Source organism: Tachyglossus aculeatus, chromosome X4 (assembly GCF_015852505.1).
Source record: "Tachyglossus aculeatus isolate mTacAcu1 chromosome X4, mTacAcu1.pri, whole genome shotgun sequence".
Taxonomy (NCBI): domain Eukaryota; kingdom Metazoa; phylum Chordata; class Mammalia; order Monotremata; family Tachyglossidae; genus Tachyglossus; species Tachyglossus aculeatus.
In genome coordinates, this window is record NC_052098.1 from 25,900,932 (window position 1) to 25,920,519 (window position 19,588).

General features: G+C 42.6%; 1 protein-coding gene across 2 annotated transcripts in view; it reads right to left on the minus strand.

Annotated features, from left to right (window-relative positions):
• The window catches only part of TTC39B (tetratricopeptide repeat domain 39B), a 131,598-nt gene that overhangs the window by 87,523 nt on the left and 24,487 nt on the right, over nt 1-19,588 (minus strand). For both annotated transcript variants that reach the window (XM_038769404.1, XM_038769402.1), the window contains exon 2: nt 12,246-12,280. In XM_038769404.1, the coding sequence (XP_038625332.1) occupies nt 12,246-12,280 (35 nt within the window). The remainder of the gene's footprint in view (nt 1-12,245; nt 12,281-19,588) is intronic.

Sequence of the window (19,588 nt, forward strand, 5' to 3'; positions counted from 1 at the left end):
GAGGGTGTGATTTTAATAAGGAGTTAAAGGTGGGGAGAGTGGTCATCTGACCTGGAACTTCCTCCTGCTTCATACCTGACAGAGGCAGGACATGGGCGAGGGGATTGGTGGCAAGATTGATGAGATCTGGGTACAGTGAGAGTAGTTTGGTGTTAGAGAAGCAAAGTGAGCATGCTGGGATGTAGTAGAAATCAGCAAGGTAAGACAGGAGGGCGCAAGGTGATCAAGTCCTTTAAAGCCAATGGTAAGCAGCTTCTGTTTGATGCGAATTTGGCAAGAAGATCACTGGTAACCTTTGAAAGGGCAGTTACTGTGAAGCCAGATTGGAGGGGGTCAAGGATAGAACTGGAGAATAAGATGGCAGTCCCACCTCATGCCCCCTGCCAATGGGAGGAGAATATTGTCACCATTACCAGTCTTTAGGTCCACTGGGGTCACAAGTGTTTCTCTCATCCCAACCCTGAAGTCCTGAAAGAAAGAGTTGTCCACTTGCCTCCCCCATGCCTAATCCCCTCGGACAGCCTCGTGGATCCAAGCCTGAGCTGCTGTGGTCTGGGGTCCCTTGTGAAAGCACACAAACGCTGTCACTTTAGGACCAAGATCCATGGCTGCATAACCTCTGCAGCCATAAAAACAACTCAACTCCAGTGGCACAAACCGTGTCTGTGGCTGCTGCCATGACAGAAACAACCCAGCTGGTTAAAAGGACTACATCACAATATCGACACTACTTGCCACAGTCACTCCAGCTGTGAGTACTGTGTGCTCAAAAAAAAAAAATATTTGCATTGCTTGCTCAAGCACAAAGTGTTACAACTATAATCAACTCTAGAACTTGGTTCAATGCACTAAACACTTGAGAAGAATACAGTAAGAGCATGAGACATTTTTCCCCACCCACAAGGACTTTACACTCAGAGCAGAAGACCATCACTTTGAATGCGTGCTCTCTTGCAATCCTTCATTCAATCAATAGTATTTATTGAGCACCTGTGTGCACAGCACTCTATTAAGAGCTTGAGAGTTTATGACCCATTGTTGGGTAGGGACCATCTCTATATGTTGCCAACTTGTACTTCCCAAGTGCTTAGTACAGTGCTCTGCACACAGTATGCGCTCAATAAATACGATTGAATGAATGAATGAATATGAGCATTAGAAGACAATTTCCAATAACTACCATAGTATGGTTGAGAATCCACATGCTTAAAAACCCTATTAATTCCGGGTTTCCTGTTAGATCTGGTCTGTCAATATTTGGGTCATTGCATTAAATTGACATAAGTGTAAAAAAGAGACTCCTCAAAAATCCCATTAACTCATTATGCAAAATTATAGTTCACCTTATTTCATCAGAGAATGTGGCTTCAGAAAGTTAACCTATGACAGCCATTCAGTTTTCTACTCAAAGTGAAGTCTTCTCCCAAATTAGCTTTGCTTATCTCTTTTTCTAAACTCAGCCATGACTTCTAAATTTGCATCGCAAGTTGCTCCATAAACCTTTCCTGGCTCAGAAGCTCTCCAACTTTGGTGTCATCTCTGACTTGGCTCAAACAATAATAATAACATTGCACTTACTAGGTGCCAAGCAATGTCTTAAGCACTAGGGTAGGTAAAGGATAATCAGATTGGCTCAGTCTAAGGGGTAGGGAGAAGAGCCGTATTTTTCCATTTTTGAACTTTCACAAGCACTTAGTACAGTACTTGTGCCCAGAGTAAGCATGCAATAAATACCATTAATTTTAAAGATGAGGACATTGTTGCACAGAGAAAATAAGTGATTTGTGCAAGGACACAGCAGACAAGTGGCAGAGCTGGATTAGAGCCCAAGTTTCCTGACTCTCAGTCCTGTGTTTTATCCACTAGTCCACACTGCCCCATCTGTCTCTCTCTTGCTGCATTCATTCTGTCACTAAATTCTATAAATCTGTTGATGGTATTTGAGCCCCTACTGAATTCAAAACATTGCACTAAGCACCTAGGAAAGTATGACAGAAGCTAAACACACATTCTAAATCATTTAAAGTATTTAGTGAGTGCTTACTCTGTGCAGGCCCTGCTTGCCAAATCCAACGGCTCATACTCTATCCTAATCCTCCTCGACCTCTCAGCTGCCTTCAACACTGTGGACCACCCCCTTCTCCTCAACACGCTATCCAACCTTGGCTTCACAGACTCCATCCTCTCCCGGTTCTCCTCTTATCTCTCCGGTTGTTCATTCTCAGTCTCTTTTGCAGACTCCTCCTCCCCCTCCCATCCCCTTACTGTGGGGGTTCCCCAAGGTTCAGTTCTTGGTCCCCTTCTGTTCTCGATCTACAGTCACTCCCTTGGTGACCTCATTCGCTCCCACAGCTTCAGCTATCATCTCTACGCTGATGACACCCAGATCTACATCTCTGCCCCTGCTCTCTCCCCCTCCCTTCAGGCTCGCATCTCCTCCTGCCTTCAGGACATATCCATCTGGATGTCTGCCGCCACCTAAAACTCAACATGTCCAAGACTGAACTCCTTGTCTTCCCTCCCAAACCCTGCCCTCTCCCTGACTTTCACATCACTGTTGACAGCACTACCATCCTTCCCGTCTCACAAGCCTGCAACCTTGGTGTAATCCTCGACTCTGCTCTCTCACTCACCCCTCACATCCAAGCCGTCACCAAAACCTGCCAGTCTCAGCTCTGCAACATTGCCGAGATCCGCCTTTTCCTCTCCATCCAAACCGCTACCCTGCTCATTCAAGCTCTCATCCTATCCCGTCTGGACTACTGCATCAGCCTTCTCTCTGATCTCCCATCCTCGTGTCTCTCCCCACTTCAATCCATACTTCATGCTGCTGACCGGATTGTCTTTGTCCAGAAATGATCTGGGCATGTTACTCCCCTCCTCAAAAATCTCCAGTGGCTACCAACCAATCTGCGCATCAGGCAGAAACTCCTCACCCTCGGCTTCAAGGCTGTCCATCACCTCGCCCCCTCCTACCTCACCTCCCTTCTCTCCTTCTACAGCCCAGCCCGCACCCTCCGCTCCTCTGCCACTAATCTCCTCACCGTGCCTCGTTCTCACCTGTCCCGCCATCGACCCCCGGCCCACGTCATCCCCCGGCCTGGAATGCCCTGCCTCCCCACATTCGCCAAGCTAGCTCTCTTCCTTCCTTCAAGGCCCTACTGAGAGCTCACCTCCTCCAGGAGGCCTTCCCAGACTGAGCCCCTTCCTTCCGCTCCCCCTCGTCCCCCTCTCCATCCCCCCATCTTACCTCCTTCCCTTCCCCACAGCACCTGTATATATGTATGTTTGTACATATTTATTACTCATTTATTTATTTTACTTGTACATATCTATTCTATTTATTTTATTTTGTTAATATGTTTGGTTTTGTTCTCTATCTCCCCCTTCTAGACTGTGAGCCCACTGTTGGGTAGGGACTGTCTCTATATGTTGCCAACTTGTACTTCCCAAGCGCTTAGTACAGTGCTCTGCACACAGTAAGTGCTCAATAAATACGATTGATTGATTGATTGCAGGGCATGGTACTAAGCCCTTGGTAGAGTACAACAGTAATGGACACTGTACAGAACTAGACTTTCTATACTTTTTTCCTTTTTAAAACTTCCCATGTGATTGAGCCACTGTGATTACCACTTTCAATAGTATCACATTAATGTAGTTATATCACTCTTTATTCTGAGTAACTGTGGTAAAAATAGGGTATTTGCCCTTGGTTCAGGAACCAATCCCCCATCTTATAATATTATGCCTGAGAGAAAAATCAGTTCCATTTTGAGGGGCAGTTTTCAAGAACCAATTCTTGCTCCCATTGTATGCATACCATTTATGTCTGCCTGTTTACCCCATTCACTGATGAACACTTTTATGACAGGGAATGGGCCTTATTGCATTCTCCCAATAGCCTAGTTCAGTGCTCTGAACACACTTGGTGCCTGATAAATACCACTGAATGAATGAATCATGTCTCTCCACTCTCAAGTAAAAATGCCTTACCACTGGCTTTAAGGGTCCCCATCAACTTTCTCCATCTTATATTATGGCATGATCTCTCAAATTTCCCCTGCTCCTCTCCAGTCCCTCCCTTCTCCTGCCCCTCCTTCAACTCTCCCACCTTACCCAGCAGTATCTCAAGAAATCTCCTGCCTGCTCTCAAAATCCACCCCCTCCACCTGCTCATCCGACCCCAGCCCTTCAGACCTTTTCAAAGCACTTGCTTCCTCCCTTTTTTCCCCTCCCAGACAGCCACCTTAAATTGCTCATTTGCTAATGACTTCTCCACTGCCTTCAAACACCCTTATCCTATAAAACCCTCCCTTGACCCCATGGAGTCTTCTAGTTATCAGCCTATCTCCCTCCTACCATTCCTCTCCAAACTCGAGTGAGTTTTTTTTACATCCGCTCTCTGAAGTTCCTCTCCTCCAATTCTCTCCTTGATCCCCTCCAATCTGGCTTCTGTCCGTGTAGTAAGGGCTTAAATACCGTTATTATTATTATTATTATTCACTCTAGAAATCACCCTGTCAAAAGGTAACAAATGATCTCCTTCTTGCTAAATCCAATGGTCTCTACTCCATCCTAATCCTCCTCGACCTCTCAGCTGCCTTCAAAACCATCAACCACCTCTTCTCCCCAACATCGGCTTCACTGACACAGTCTTCTCCTATCTCTCTGGCCACAGTTTCAGTCTCTTTTGCGGGCTCCTCCTCTGCCTGCCTCCCATCTTCTAACTGTGGGAGGCCCTCACGGCTCAGTTCTGGGTCCCCTTCTATTCTCCATCTACACCCATTCCCTTGCACAACTCATTCACTCCCATGACTCCCATGACTTCAACTGCCACCTCTATGTGGATGATTACCAAATCTATATGTCCAGCCCTGATCGCTCTCCCTCTCTGCAATTTTACATTTCCTCCTGCCTTCAAGACAGCTTTACTTGGATGTCCCGTCAACACCTCAAACATGTCCAAAATAGAACTCCCTATCTTCCCACCCAAACTCTGTACTACCCCTGATTTTCCCATCACTGTATAGAGCACTACCATCTTTCCTATCTCACAAGCCCATAACCTTGGCATTATCCTTGACTCATCTCTCTCATTCAACCCACATATTTAATCACTAAATCCTGTCGGTTCAACCCTCGCAACATTGCCAAAACCCACCCTTTCCTCTCCAAACTGCTACCACATTAATCCAAGCATTTATCCTAACCCACCTTGCTTACTATATCAGCCTCCTTGCTGACCTCCCTGCCTCCTGTCTCTCCCCACTCCAATCCATACTTCACTCTGCCAAGCGGATCACTTTTCTACAGAAGTGTTCAGTCTGTGTTTCCCCACTCCTCAAGAGCCTCCAGTGGTTTCCCATCCATGTGCACATCAAACCAGAACTCCTTACCAATCGGCTTTAAACCATTCATTCACTTTGCTCCCTCCTACCTCACTGCTCTCCTTTCATTCTTTCATTTTTTTTTTTGAGCACTTACTGTGTGCAGAGCACTGTATTAAGTGCTTGGGAGAGTATACTATAACAACAGACACATTCCCTGCCACAACAAGCTCGCAGTCTACGGGGGGAGACAGATACCAGTATACACCCAGCCCACACACTTCTCTCTTCAAATGCTATCCTCTCTGTACCTCAGTCTTGTCTCCGACCTCTCTCCCTGGAATGCCCTCCCTTTTCATATCCAACAGAAAATTACTTTCCCTGCCTTCAAAGCCTTATTGAAGGCACATCTCCTCCAAGAGGCCTTCCCTGACTAAGCCCTCGTTTCCTCCTTTCCCACTGCCTTGTGTGTCACTGATTTGACCCCTTTATTCACCCCCTCCCTCAGCCCCACAGCACTTGTGTACATATCCATAACTTATTTATATGTCTGTCTCCCTCTCTACAATGGGAGCTCATTGTGGACAGGGCATGTGTCTACCAACTTTGTTATATTGTATTTTTCCAAGCTCTCAGTACAGTACTCTGCACACAGTAAGCAGTGAATAAATACTAATGATGGATTGATATGGCTGCCTTCACCTGCTACTCCTCAGCTCACACTCTTTACTCCTCCACAACCATGTTTTAACTGGAGCCTGCTTTTGAAGTTCCTGCCTTTGACCCCTTGCTCATGTTGCTCTCCCCTGACTGGAAACCAGCCCCCTATATCTGTTGATCCAAAGCCTCTTCTTCGTCAAAGCCCACCTTCTCCAGAAAGTATTCTCCAATAAAAGTTCCAACACTCAGTCAAATCAACTTAATAGCCACACTTCTTAGCACCTATGCATATTTAATTGTACATTTGATTTTGATACTTCATTCTTTCATATTTGCTCTGTCACTGCTCCCTTTCATATTTGCTCTTTGTTACTGCTCCCACTATTTGTAAATTCTTAAGTTTTTCTGTCCCATTAAATTGTACATTCTTTATGAACAGGGTAGAGAAGCAGCATGCCCTAGTGGATAGAGCACAGGCCTGAGAGTCAGAAGGTCATGGGTTCTAATCTCAGCTCTGACACTTGTCTGCTGTGGGGCTCTGGGCAAATCACTTCACTTCTCTGTGCCTCAGTTACTTCATCTGTAAAATGGGGATTGAGGCTGGAAGTCCCATGCGGGACAGGGACCATGTCCAACCCGATTTGCTTGTATCCACCCCAGCGCTTAGTACAGTGCCTGGCACATCGTAAGCACTTAAATACCATCATTATTTTATGTGTTTTGCTTCCACTAATCATCCCTAAGCAACCAGTGCAGTGTGTTGCACTCCATAGGGACTCTAATCCAGGTTCTGCCCCTTATATATGTCATGAGACCTTAAGCAAAGTCACAGTTTCTGAGACTCAGTTTCCTCATACATAAAATAAGGATTAAATACATGTTTCCCCCTACTCCCACACCTCCCCTGCCCCAGACAGAGACCGTGTCTGACCTGATTATCTTGTATCTACCCCGGCACTTTGTAGCATGCTTGGCACATTAAGTAAACAATAAATACTACAATTATTAATAGGAAATCATTAAATGTCATTACTATTATAATTATAGCTCTTTGAGCTTCAAGCCCTAACTTTTCCTCTATATCCCCAAGTGTTTAATCACAGCACATGGCAACTGTTAACCCAGATCTCTGCCCCAGGTCTTCCACAGGCTCATTCTGCCACTGTCTAAAAGTCAATCAAGCACTCATTTTAACATAGTAACACTTTCTCATCAGGCCCTCTGTCTTTCATTTGTGCTCAGTGCCTTCCTTCAGAGGCCTAAGAGCAAACTACAGTTCACCTTATTCCTCAGAAGTGTCATTTGGGCTTTCTTTGGCCCATTCTTGAATAAGATTCCTATTTTATGTCCTGCTACTTCAGGTCCTAGATTGACTTTACATATTTTGTCCCATCTTTTTCCCCCTTCATGAAATCACCTCAGATTTGTTAACTAGAAAAGGAAAATAGCTTATTTCCATCAGATTTTCTCAATATTCTATCCAACTTAAGTCCCACTGGATACTAGATACTTCTTCCTCATGCTACTGAAAGGCAACAAGCTCGCTGTGGGCAGGGAACATGTCTATCAACTCTGTTGTATTGTGTTCCCCCCAAGCACTTAGTAAAGTGCTCTGCACACAGTAAGTGCTCAATAGACATGACTGATTGATTATACCAATGAATAAGCTATTTAATAGACTCAAATGAATGCAAAGTTCATTATTTTAATACAAGCATGACAAACTGGTGAAGACTCTGCCAGAGTACCCTGGATTTTCTGCATGGAATCAATTCTTTTTAATGTCTTACATAGTGTACCTGCATAATTAAGCCTTGTTCATTAACCAAAGCCTGGAAGGAGGTGGTAAATATCAGTAGTTTCAATACAATTTTTCACTTAACTAAGTGAACCATGGGGTGCTCTGCAAATTATACCAGTAATGCATGACACAAGAAACAAACTTGTGTTTCCAGAAAGACCTGGAATCTAATCCCAGCTCTGCCACTTGTCTGTTCTGTGACCTCAGGCAAGTCACTTACCTTCTATGGGCCTCAGTTACCTCAGCTATAAATTGGGGATTAAGACTGAGAGACCAATGCAGGATATGGACTGTGTCCAACCTGATTAGCATATATCTACCCCAGTGCTTAGTACAGTGCCTGGCACAGAGTAAGCACTTAAATACCATTAAAAAAAATATAAGATTTTTCAGATCTTAAACTTGTTTCACCACTTCAACCACAGTAAATTTGACAGCACTGTAGTCCTAATTCACATAAATATTATTTGGTCCTTTGTTACCATTTGAAATCTAAGAAATGTCATTACTTTGTTAGTGCAATGATCCAGCCAGACCAATATCATGCTTCCTAAAGAGGCAGCAGAATGTTTGAATGCCTAAGTGCCAGCTTCATGAGCTAAGAAGTCCTAACCAGACTCATTTAAGTGGACCTACAAAGCTTGAGAGTTTCTAAGCAAGGCTGAAAAAGATCTAGCTCCCTTAGACTGTTAGTCCCATCTGGCACAGTAACTGCGTCTGACCTGATTATCATTTATCTACTCAAGCACTTAGAACAGTGCTTGAAACATAGTAAGCACTTAAATACCACACTGATTATTATGATGCCCAGAGTCACATCTTTCTGACTGGTTAGTTCTTTGAAGCCTGACACTCCCGAGATCCACCTCACCAACTTCACTCAAAGTCTCATTCCTTTTTGCCCCCACCCTCAAAATGAAAAATTAGTGTCTCTGCTTGAGGGACCATGTGATGGCTGACCTCCTTAATGTTTAAGGATTTATCATGTAACATGCCTAACTTTTCCCTTGACATCCCTAACTTTCCCTCTAGTCACCCATTACTTGTCCAAGAACTTACCCAAACCACTCAAACCTGCCAACATTTTCAGCCTGCACAATTTCTTGTGGTAGTTAAATTCCCAATGTTTATTATCTACCTTGTGAAACAATTAGAGTGTCAGGAGCACCAAAAGGAATTATCCATATTTACAGCACATTCAATTCTGCCATTCCAAGTGGTTTCTTGATGTATTTTGGATAGAACGCTGATAGGAAATGTGGGAAGAATGTTCCCTAAACACAACTGCAGTGTGGGTTTTCCTTGTCTTGAGGTATTACAGGAGAACTGGTAATACTGCTATCAAGGGTCAGAATCAGGGACTCCACAGGAGGCACTTCTCAAAAGGTAACTCACCAGACAAAACGCTTTGCCCATATGCTCCTGTTACCACCAGCACAGCTCTTAGAATTTCAAGGGTATAGTTTGGTTTTTATTTTTTTTAAAAAAAGGAAAAAACTAAATGGTGAAGGAATACAATTATCTACATGCTAGTTTTGCATTTTAATGTATAACAACATTTTACCAGAATACTCCTGGGTCCTATCGCTCATTTCAGAGAGCCCCAAGAAATGAGTAGTCAATTTTTCTAACAAATTTAGCAACGGGCAGCGCGAGAAGCAGCATGGCCTATAGGAAAGAACATGGGCTGGAGTCAGAGCACCTGGGTTCTAATCCCAGCTCCCTAACTTGTCTGCTGTGTGACCCTGGGCAAGTCACAACTTCTCTGTGCCTCAGTTAACATCTGAAAAATGGAGATTAAAGCTGCGAGCCCCATTTTGGACACAATGTATCCAACCAATCATCTTGTTATCTACCCCAGGCTTAGTACAGTGCCTAAACAAAACTGGGGCGGGGGGGCAGGGGGGCACAACACTACAATGCAGACTGAGAAGTTTCCAGTTTTTCTGGCAAAAGTCAGAGCATTGAACAGGACTTGTGATGTCAAAGTCATGACTCTCACAGATAAAGTTGGTGAGGTTTTCCTGTTCTAAACAGCCACCATATCCACCGCTAGGAAACATGCCCAAGTTGCAAAATTTCCAAACTTCCAACATGAGCGTAAAACACGGTGTTTTTATTGGGCTTCTCCATTTCCAAAGTATTTTGCTTAATACACCTAACATAGCTCATCAAACCTTGTATTGCTGAAAAATCTTTGAAAACTTGAGAAATTCATGTCTTCACAAGCCAATACACAACCAAAATAGAAAGGCCAAAGATCTTTTCAGAATTTTGCCAGTCAAAAATTTTTTTGTGTGCATTCTTTGTGATTTTTTTTTTTTTTTACAAAACATCATACTGCTTAAGGCAGTAGTAGAGTCATATTCATTTCAAAACTTGACAAATCCTCAAAATTCTTTTATACAGAAAAGTCCTTTCTTAGTTTCAAAAGTCCTAAATTCACCCCCATAAACTTAGGAAACAAGCATAGCACCTTCCCTTTGTACCTGGAGTTGACCTTGGGTTGTTTGACCCCTTGAAATGAGAGTGGTAGGACACAGTGCTTTTTTCAGTCTGATTCAAATCATACAGTCACTTACCAAATGATTTATGGAGCAAACTCTTGGCTGGAAGCAGAGTAAATATGGAATTCTTTTCAAATTCTAACCCATAATCTTTATTACAAAATCTTTAAGAGAAGAATTGAGTCACCTGAAATGCTTTGAACTACAATAAGCAAAAGGCAAAATTTTGGTCTTTATACTTTAATTAAAAACAGTGCATTTTTCCCCAGGAAGCAGGACCCAGAGCTGTCAACCTCTGAAGTTGAGCCTGAGAACGGGTACAGGGAAGAAGGTTCCAGAGAGAACACAGCTGTAGGGATCTTAATAGCTGTTGGCAAAACAAGACTGCTCTTTAAGTTATAAAACCCTTTCTCCTCCATTCATCTTTTCATAGCCTAAGGTGTACACTCTCCTACTTCAACTGCTGACCTTTAAATAGGCTACTGTGTTTTTCACTACCCCATTAATGGAGAGACATATTCTGTAATTCCTATATAAAAGCCTTGCCTAGGGTTCTCAGCAGTGAACTACACTCACTAACAATTCCATAAAATAATTTCAAAAACAGAAAACACTAGTTAGCATTTTATTCACAAGAAATGAAAGCAATGTTTGGGAGCCTTATAAAACTATTTTTAACTGCACCATTGATTGCTTTATATCCTCAAAGTTTGTTGGAAGTTAATCTTCATCTTCCTTGTCAATCTCCAGTTAAGGGTATTTACCCAATAATGTCTATGAAATTTGTCAATTATTAGAACTACAAGTTCAACTTTTGATCAATTATAATACTTTATAATGCATCACTGAGCACTGATCAAGGTGACAAATTAGAAACTGGCTCTGTTTAGGTAGGGGAACGCCCCCCCCCCCAAAAAAATTTTTTTTTAATCTTGACAGGGAAACAAAGCTTCATGGAGGAAGTTACTCAGGATCAATGATACTCAGTTTTGCAATGTTGCTTTTGGTTTGCTTTTGTTCTTAAAAGAAAAAGGGGGGGGGGGGGGGACCACAAAAGCTAAATACTTTTGCTTATTGCAGAAGTGACAGTGTCCATCTAGATTATTAGTTTAAATAATAATAGTAACGGTATTTGTTAAGCTCTGTGTGCCAAATACTGTTCTAAGCGCTGGGTAGATACAAGGTAATCAGGTTGTCCCACATGGGGCTCACAGTCTTAATCCCCATTTAACAGATGAGGTGAAACAAGTGGCAGAGCCAGTGTTAGAACCCACATCCTCTGGCTCCCAAGCCCGTCTTCTTGCCACTGGGTCATGCTGCTTCCTGTTGAGGGGAACATTACGTTTGTACTCTCCCAAGCACTAATTACAGTGCTCTGCACACAGTAAGCAATGAGTATATACCATGGTTGATTGATTCTTTCCTACTCACCTTTTCTTAAGACCAGCAGCTACAGTACACAAATGGGCTATTTGCTTTGGTTCCAGAAATCAATGCAAACAGTCATATGGTGCCACTACAGCAGTCTAACAGACAATCTGCAGTTCTTAATGAGCATGGGAGATCAGGTTACACCCGGTCTCCAACACATAGATCCAAGACAATATATTAATGGAAAAAAGTTAGACTTACTAAGTCCACTATGCTTGCTAAATGCATAAAAGTCATCTGATTCTTTGGATTACTTCAAAGCACTATGGAGGCAGTCACTTTGAGAGAGAATTATTGTTCTCTTATGCTAGATCAGGCTATTTAGTGAAAAATAGCCTCTGCCCTATTGTAAATCCTATCTTTTGAAGCTTCCTACATTCAGGTATCACACTTTGGACCCAACCTCGATCTTCCAAACATATTGGCTATAGCTAACAGAACACTATATCCTTGTAACAATTTTTAAAGGACATCAACAAGTGTATTTTTATTTATAAAAAAAAACAATGTACTTACACAGGGATGCTTTCAAAGGCATCTTCAAAGCTGTCCTGAAATTAAAAAAAAAAAAAGTACACTGAGTTCCCTGTGAATTCCAAACCCGGAAAAGGAAAGGAATGAGAGAAAAATCCATAACATGCCAGTACACCATTTAATGATAAATTAAAAGTTATCAGAATGTTTGACTTTTAGTATGTATTTAATAACCGTTTTCCGAAGACTATTAGCAGTGTATCCTAGTCCAAAAGTTCGAAAAGGTGGAAATATTAAAAGTCTAAAAACATGACATGAGTTTAAATACAAAAGAATCCTGGGTTGGAAAAGCAATAAGGCAGAAAAGGTGTCCTATACCCTATTCGCCCTCTGTTTTGTATCGCCTATTCACTTAGGAATCCCATAAACAGTTGGTTACTTACCTCATTCTCAGCCCTAAGGCACTAGTGTTCCTATCTTTATACTCTTTTGCTTCCCTTATATGAATTTTAACGTCTGTCCCCCCTCACTAAACTAAGCTCCTTGAGGGCAGGAGTCATGTCTACCAACCCTATTGTACTGTACTCTCCTACACACATACCACAGTGCTTTGCACCCCAAAATGCTCATTGAATACCACTGACAGAGAATCAATGCAATCAATGGCACTTAGGCAGTAATACTACTACTATTAATAATACCGATGGCATTTGTTAAAACACCATGTACAAAGCACTGTTCTAAGTGCTGAGGTAGATAGAGGGTAATCAGGTTGTCCCACATGGGGCCCACAGTTTTAATCCCCATTTTACAGATGAGGTAACTGAGGCCCAGAGAAGTGACTTGCCCAAAGTCACATAGCTGATAAGTGGCGGAGCCAGGATTAGAACCCATGACCTCTGTCTACCAAGCCCGTGCTCTTTCCACTGAGCCATGCTACTTCTCTCAGTTATTGCAGTAGGCAATTATTATGACCTAATAATATTCATAATTATTCATAATTTCAGCTCTCAGATTCTACTATCTTGTGAGGGTAAACAGAAAGCTGCTTGGATGGAGAGAACTGAACGTTTAATGTCCCTCTCTGCATCAAGCAGCCACTCCTGACCATAGGCTTTAAGGCAAGGTCGCACAACAGGCTAGTGATGGAACGGGAATTATAATCCATTATATTCTGGAATTATTACTGTAGGCATGTACACAGTAGTCATTCCTATGTTATGTAGAATACTATACCAAGGGTTGCATTACTATGCAAAATAAAAAAAAACATTCCCACTCCCTCTAATATGAAGACTGATCTTCATCAGTCTTCAGAGAAGCAGCGTGGCTCAGTGGAAAGAGCATGGTCTTTGGAGTCAGCGGTCATGGGTTCGAATTCCGGCTCTGCCAATTGTCATTTGTGTGACTCTGGGCAAGTCACTTAACTTCTCTGGGCCTCAGTTCCCTCATCTGTAAAATGGGGATTAAGACTGTGAGCCCCCCCCCGCCGTGGGACAACCTGATCTCCTTGTAACCTCCCCGGTGCTTAGAACAGTGCTTTGCACATAGTAAGTGCTTAATAAATGCAATTATTATTATCTCAAAGACTTCTTAAAAACCAATATGGTTTTTCCAGCTGATCCCATATAATGGTCAAGCATAAGATTTCTGGGGCTCTCCCTTCCCCCTATTTAAAGGGTGCCCCCTAATCCCACCAATCCCTCCACACAGACATTATGACATAATCCTAATTATGAATAATAGTGACCAGTTATTCCAGACCTGTAACTCATTCTTGAAGCACTCACTCCTCCCACCTCCCCATTCTTGCTCCTGATAACCTTGCTTACTATTTTGACATAATTGAAGCCTCTAGACTACAAGCTTGTTGTGGGCACCAAAGCAAGGGAACTCTGTTGTACTGTACTCTCCCAAAAGCTTAGTATAGTGCTCTGCACACACTAAGCACTCAATAAATACCATTGACTGATCAGAGGTGAGCTCCTCCAAATCTCCTCTAATCTTGCTAACTTCCTCCTTCCCTTAAATCCTTTTATCCTTCCCAGCCATCTCTCAAGAGATCACCCACCTCCTTTAGAAGTCTACTTTTTCTACCTGTGATTCTGACCCTATCCCCTTCACACCATCTAAAAAATGTTTGCACTCACCTCTCTTTCCTCTCATCCACATTCCCCCTCTCTCTCTCTTTTACTTTGCCTTTGAAATGTGCATGTGTCCCTGCCCTCAGAGTTAAAAATCTAGCCTGGAAGCACTACCTGGGTTTCACTGATTGTTCTCTCCTGGATCTTCTCTTCCATCTGACTGGTCCCCACTGTTGGGTAGGGACCGTCTCTATATGTTGCCAACTTGTACTTCCCAAACGCTTAGTACAGTGCTCTGCACACAGTAAGCGCTCAATAAATACGATTGATTGATTGGTCCTTCTCAATTTCTTTAGATGCCTCTCCCTCTGTCTCAACCCCCTGACACTGTCCCTCAAGGCTCCATTCTGGATCTTCTCAATTTACACTCATTCACTCCCACTGCTTCAACTACCACCTTTATGCAAGTTGAGGAACAACAGGTGGAGAGAGCAGATAAGTAAGGTGGAGACTCTTATGAGGAGTCTGCTGCAGAAACATGGCAAGTCAGTGGAGGATTTCGACCAGGGGAGCGCTGCGGGCCAAGTGATATTTCAAGAAGCTAATCCATGCACTAGCATGTATTATAGATTGGAGCTGGCAAAGGCTGGGAGACCAGTGAGGAGGCGGCTGTTGTAACAGGCTAGCCACAATATGACCAGAGCTTGTACCACCATGTTAGCAACTGCAATGGAGGGGAAGTGATACGTTCTCCTCTCCAGTCCACATTTCATTTTTCCACATTATTCTGCACATCTCTCCACTTGTAAAAAAAAAAAAAAAATTTGTAATTGCTTCCCATCCCTCTCTGCATCAAGCAGCCACCCCTGACCATAGGCTTTAAGGCAAGGTCACACAACAGGCTAGTGATGGAGCAGGAATTATAATCCATTATATTCTGGAATTATTACTGTAGGCATGTATGTAGTAGTTGTTCCTATGTTATGTAGAATACTATACCAAGGGTTTTATTACTATACAAAATAAAAAAAGTCACACTCCCTCTAATATGAAGACTGATCTCAAAGACTTCTTAAAAACCAATATGGTTTTTCCATCTGATCCCATATAATGGTCAAGCATAAGATTTCTGGGGCTCTCCAGTCCCCCTATTTAAAGGGTGCCCCCTAATCCCACCAACCCCTCCACACAGACATTAAACATTCAGTTCTCTCCATACAAGCAGCTTTCTATTTACCCTCACAAGATAGTAGAATCTGAGAGCTGAAAAAGACCTAGAGTGGTCCATCCTTCTTTCTTTATACAAATCACACCTAAAAGAGACAAAGATTCACCTTATCTCTTCCAGAGGAGAGTCCACAACCTCCCCTCATAGTAACCTGAGGATTGATAAAACCCCTCATTACTTGAGCTTGGGAGGACTGCATAAAGATTAATTGGAAGATACAGGCCGGCCAGCCTTGCAGAGAGCTACTTATCAAAGTGAAAAATGACCTATGACAGGAATAGAAAAGAATGATCTCATTGATTTTACCTCATTAAAAATTTATATTTGTATGCCCACAGAGTGACAGGCATAATCCTTCTAGAGAGAAAGACAAGCAGATAAAGAAATGGAGTGGGTCACACAGTTTCTCACACTAATTTGTCAAGCTGATTTAACCTATATCATCCCTCATTTCATAACTTTTGGTAATTACAGGCTCCTCTCACGAGCCTCCTTTAATCTGTCAGCTTCACATATTCAAGTAGCAGCAATTTCCTGCAACACCATTTTCTCAACTCCCATGTTTGCTCACCTCTTTGTGTGGCAGGGAGTGAGAAACGAGGCAAGATAGGAAAACTGGATGCGTTTTGCTGACCAGCTCAAAGCAAAAACATACTATTCCAAGTGAGGAATCACTAAGTCACATATCAGTGACAATAGTGTTTACAGGCTATTCCTTTGGCCCTGCTACTATGGTACTAAAACTAGGTGTCCAGCCCACCAAATTAAAAAAAATAAATAAATCAGGGGAAATAAATTCAATATTGTTCTCTGAGATAGTAAATTTTAGCATGAGGTGAACAGCATGACATAGTAGATAGAGCATGGGCTTGAGAGTCAGGTGGTCATGGGTTCTAATCCGAGCTCCGCCACTTGTCTGCTGGGTGACCTTGGGCAAGTCACTTCTCTGTGCCTCAGTTACCTCATCTGTAAAATGAGGAATGAGGTTGTGAGCCCCACATACAACAGGGACTGCATTCAACCCGATTTGCTTGTATTCACCCAGCGCTCACTACAGTGCCTGGCACATAGTGTTTTACAAATATTATTATTATTATTATTATTATTATATTACCAGGACCTAGCCCAAGTCCATCCCCCAAAAGGAGGATGCAACATCATTGTGAGAAAGGGGGATGACACCATAAAATACCACACAAAACCATCCCTGTGAGATGTTTGGTTTTGTGATCCTGTACTCTGACAGGTCTCCAGACACACGTGATTCACCATGCACTTGCAGTACCAGCATGACTGCATTCTGTTTGGAGTCTCCATTCACCTCATCCCTGTCCCCTCCGAGCCAAGGGGGTCCCCAAGAGGAAAATGGAAAACAGAAGGAGAAAGAGAAGAAAGGAGACAGGAGAGAGGGACAACTGATCTATTTGAGCAGAACCTGCCATTCCACAGCCCTGAGTCCTACAGTGGTCCAGGCCGAAGAGGCAGTAACAAATCATTCCATGTCAGAACCAAATCAGTCAGCTTGCTCTTCTCCAAAACTAGAGAGCACAAATAACTACATTTACAGGCCAATAATGATATCAAGGCCAAAGTACTCAGACACCCGCACACATATTCATGAACAGACAATATTCCAAAGGTTAGAGTGAAAGCAACTATGATTAAACAAGTAACTTCTTACATTTGCCTAATGATGAAATGTTTCATTCTAATAATGGACACTAATTCCACCTTCCAGATTTAATTCAGACTGTGTATGCACAAGAGGAGACAAAAATGAATGGGAACTATTATTTTCAAAGATGGTGCTATTCAAAATGCAATCCTATCCAAGTAACCTGGTTTACTCAAAAAGGTCTTTGTCATCCAGCAACCTACTTCACATGGTGAAGCTATACACACACTTTCTTACTGTGCTGCTGCACTGGCCACGCATGGCTCAGTGGAAAGAGCCCGGGCTTGGGAGTCAGAGGTCATGGGTTCTAATCCCAGCTCTGCCACTTGTCAGCTGTGTGACTCTGGGCAAGTCACTTTACTTCTCTGTGCCTCAGTTCCCTCATCTGTAAAATGGGGATTAAGAATGAGCCCCATGTGGGACAACCTGATTACCCTGTATCTACCTCAGCACTTAGAACAGTGCTTGGCATGTAGTAAGTGCTTAAATACCAACATATTTATTATTATTATTATTATTATTAAAGGCACCTGTTGCAATTTTTTTGAAACTTCCTCTTGGTCACCTGATCTTCCTAAAGCATCTGGGCAGGAGGGGAAAACTCCCTCTCTGGTTTATTGCCTGCCTGCCAGACTAGTCCCTCTCCTGCTGTTGCATCGCATCATTTGAGACTTTGCTTCCCTGCTTTAGACTGTGAGCCCACTGTTGGGTAGGGACTGTCTCTATATGTTGCCAACTTGTACTTCCCAAGCACTTAGTACAGTGCTCTGCACACAGTAAGCGCTCAATAAATACAATTGATTGATTTAAAACACTTGTCTGCATCTGCTTATGTCCTGTTTCGTTTCAGTTTAGGCACCCTGTTACTGTCCCTTCTTCTCCCACACCCTGTTCAGAGAAACAATGTTTTTTGGGGAGGGCTTAATGGTATTTAAGCACTTACTATGTGCCAGGCACTGTATTAAAACACTGGGTAGATACAAGTTAATCAGGTTGGACAGTCCCTGTTCCACATGGGGCTCACACAATCTCCATTTTACAGATGAGGTAACTGAGGCATAGAGAAGTTAAGTCACACAGCAGACAAGTGGCAGAGCTGGGATTAGAACACAGGTCCTTCTGACTTCTAGGCCTGTACTCAGTCCACTAGGCAATTCAACAGGCCACAATGCTGTTCTCCTCCCCTTTATGGGGGTGAGAACTGCCTCAATACTGGTGCATTTCAGAGACTGACAAAGAATAACTCAGGAGAGTACACAACAGAGTTGGTAGACATGCTCCATGCCCACGAGGAGTTTACAGCTTAAAGGGGGAGACAGACATTTAAAAAAAATGGATCCTTTGTGTAAATTAAAAAAAAAAAAAACCTTCACAAATTGCTGCACCCCTGACCACTGCACTCCATGCCCCACTGGCAAAATCACAAGCAGAGGCAAGAGTGTGTATGAGTGACTCTGAGCAAGCCACCAGCACTAGAATCAATTTCTTCATACAGGTTTGTGGTCCTGAAATGTCAGGACTGAGGCTCATCCATTGTGCCTGACTGAAGACTCCATCATCACCTTATTCTCAAGCCTAGCAGAATATGCCACAGACTGAAAAGACCACCCACACCACCCTACTTTATTCCAATTTTCACAGGGAAAAAGATCCAACAAGGTACCTTCAGCCACAATGTCATCAAGAAGCCAAAGTATCTTGTGAACATCCAAAAATGTTACAATGCCACAATGTTTGTACAGTTCATGCCAGATTGCTGATTTACTGATGGTGTCAAGTGATTTTGAAAGATCTAGATATAGTCTAGAAAGTCTTGGTGTAATCTGCTGCAAAACACACTGTGGTGTGCTTTGGTTGGAAGCCATTTTGTGATTCAAATTCTACCTACAATTCTAAACTCCAGGGAGCTATGAAAATCATGAAGACGTGGCATGCAGACAATCCTTCAGGTCTGCTTGGTAACACCACTATTTAAGAGGTGCTTGGTTACACACAACATAAACTAAAGTTATACCAGGAACAGGTTTCTTTCAAACCACAGGAATAGAGGATAGATCATCTGAGCAAAACCCAACTGCTCTTTTTTAAAATGCGTGTTTATTTTTTAACAAGTAGTTATGTGAACTGCAGTCAAACTAGTTTCACACAATTTCTAGTAGTACAGTCACTGAAGAATTATGCTCTTCGCCTTTTTTTAAAAAAACCTTTTTTAGTTTTCACTGAGGAAGTATTTTCCTGGTTTTATTTGACCTGAAACTCACAGGAGAATTTAAGAAGCCACAATGATATTTATTACTTCACTATGGAACAGAGCACTTTATACAAATCAGATAACAGAGGGAATATAAACCTGGTAACATGATAAGAATCAACAAGTACACAGAACCATTAAAGCAGC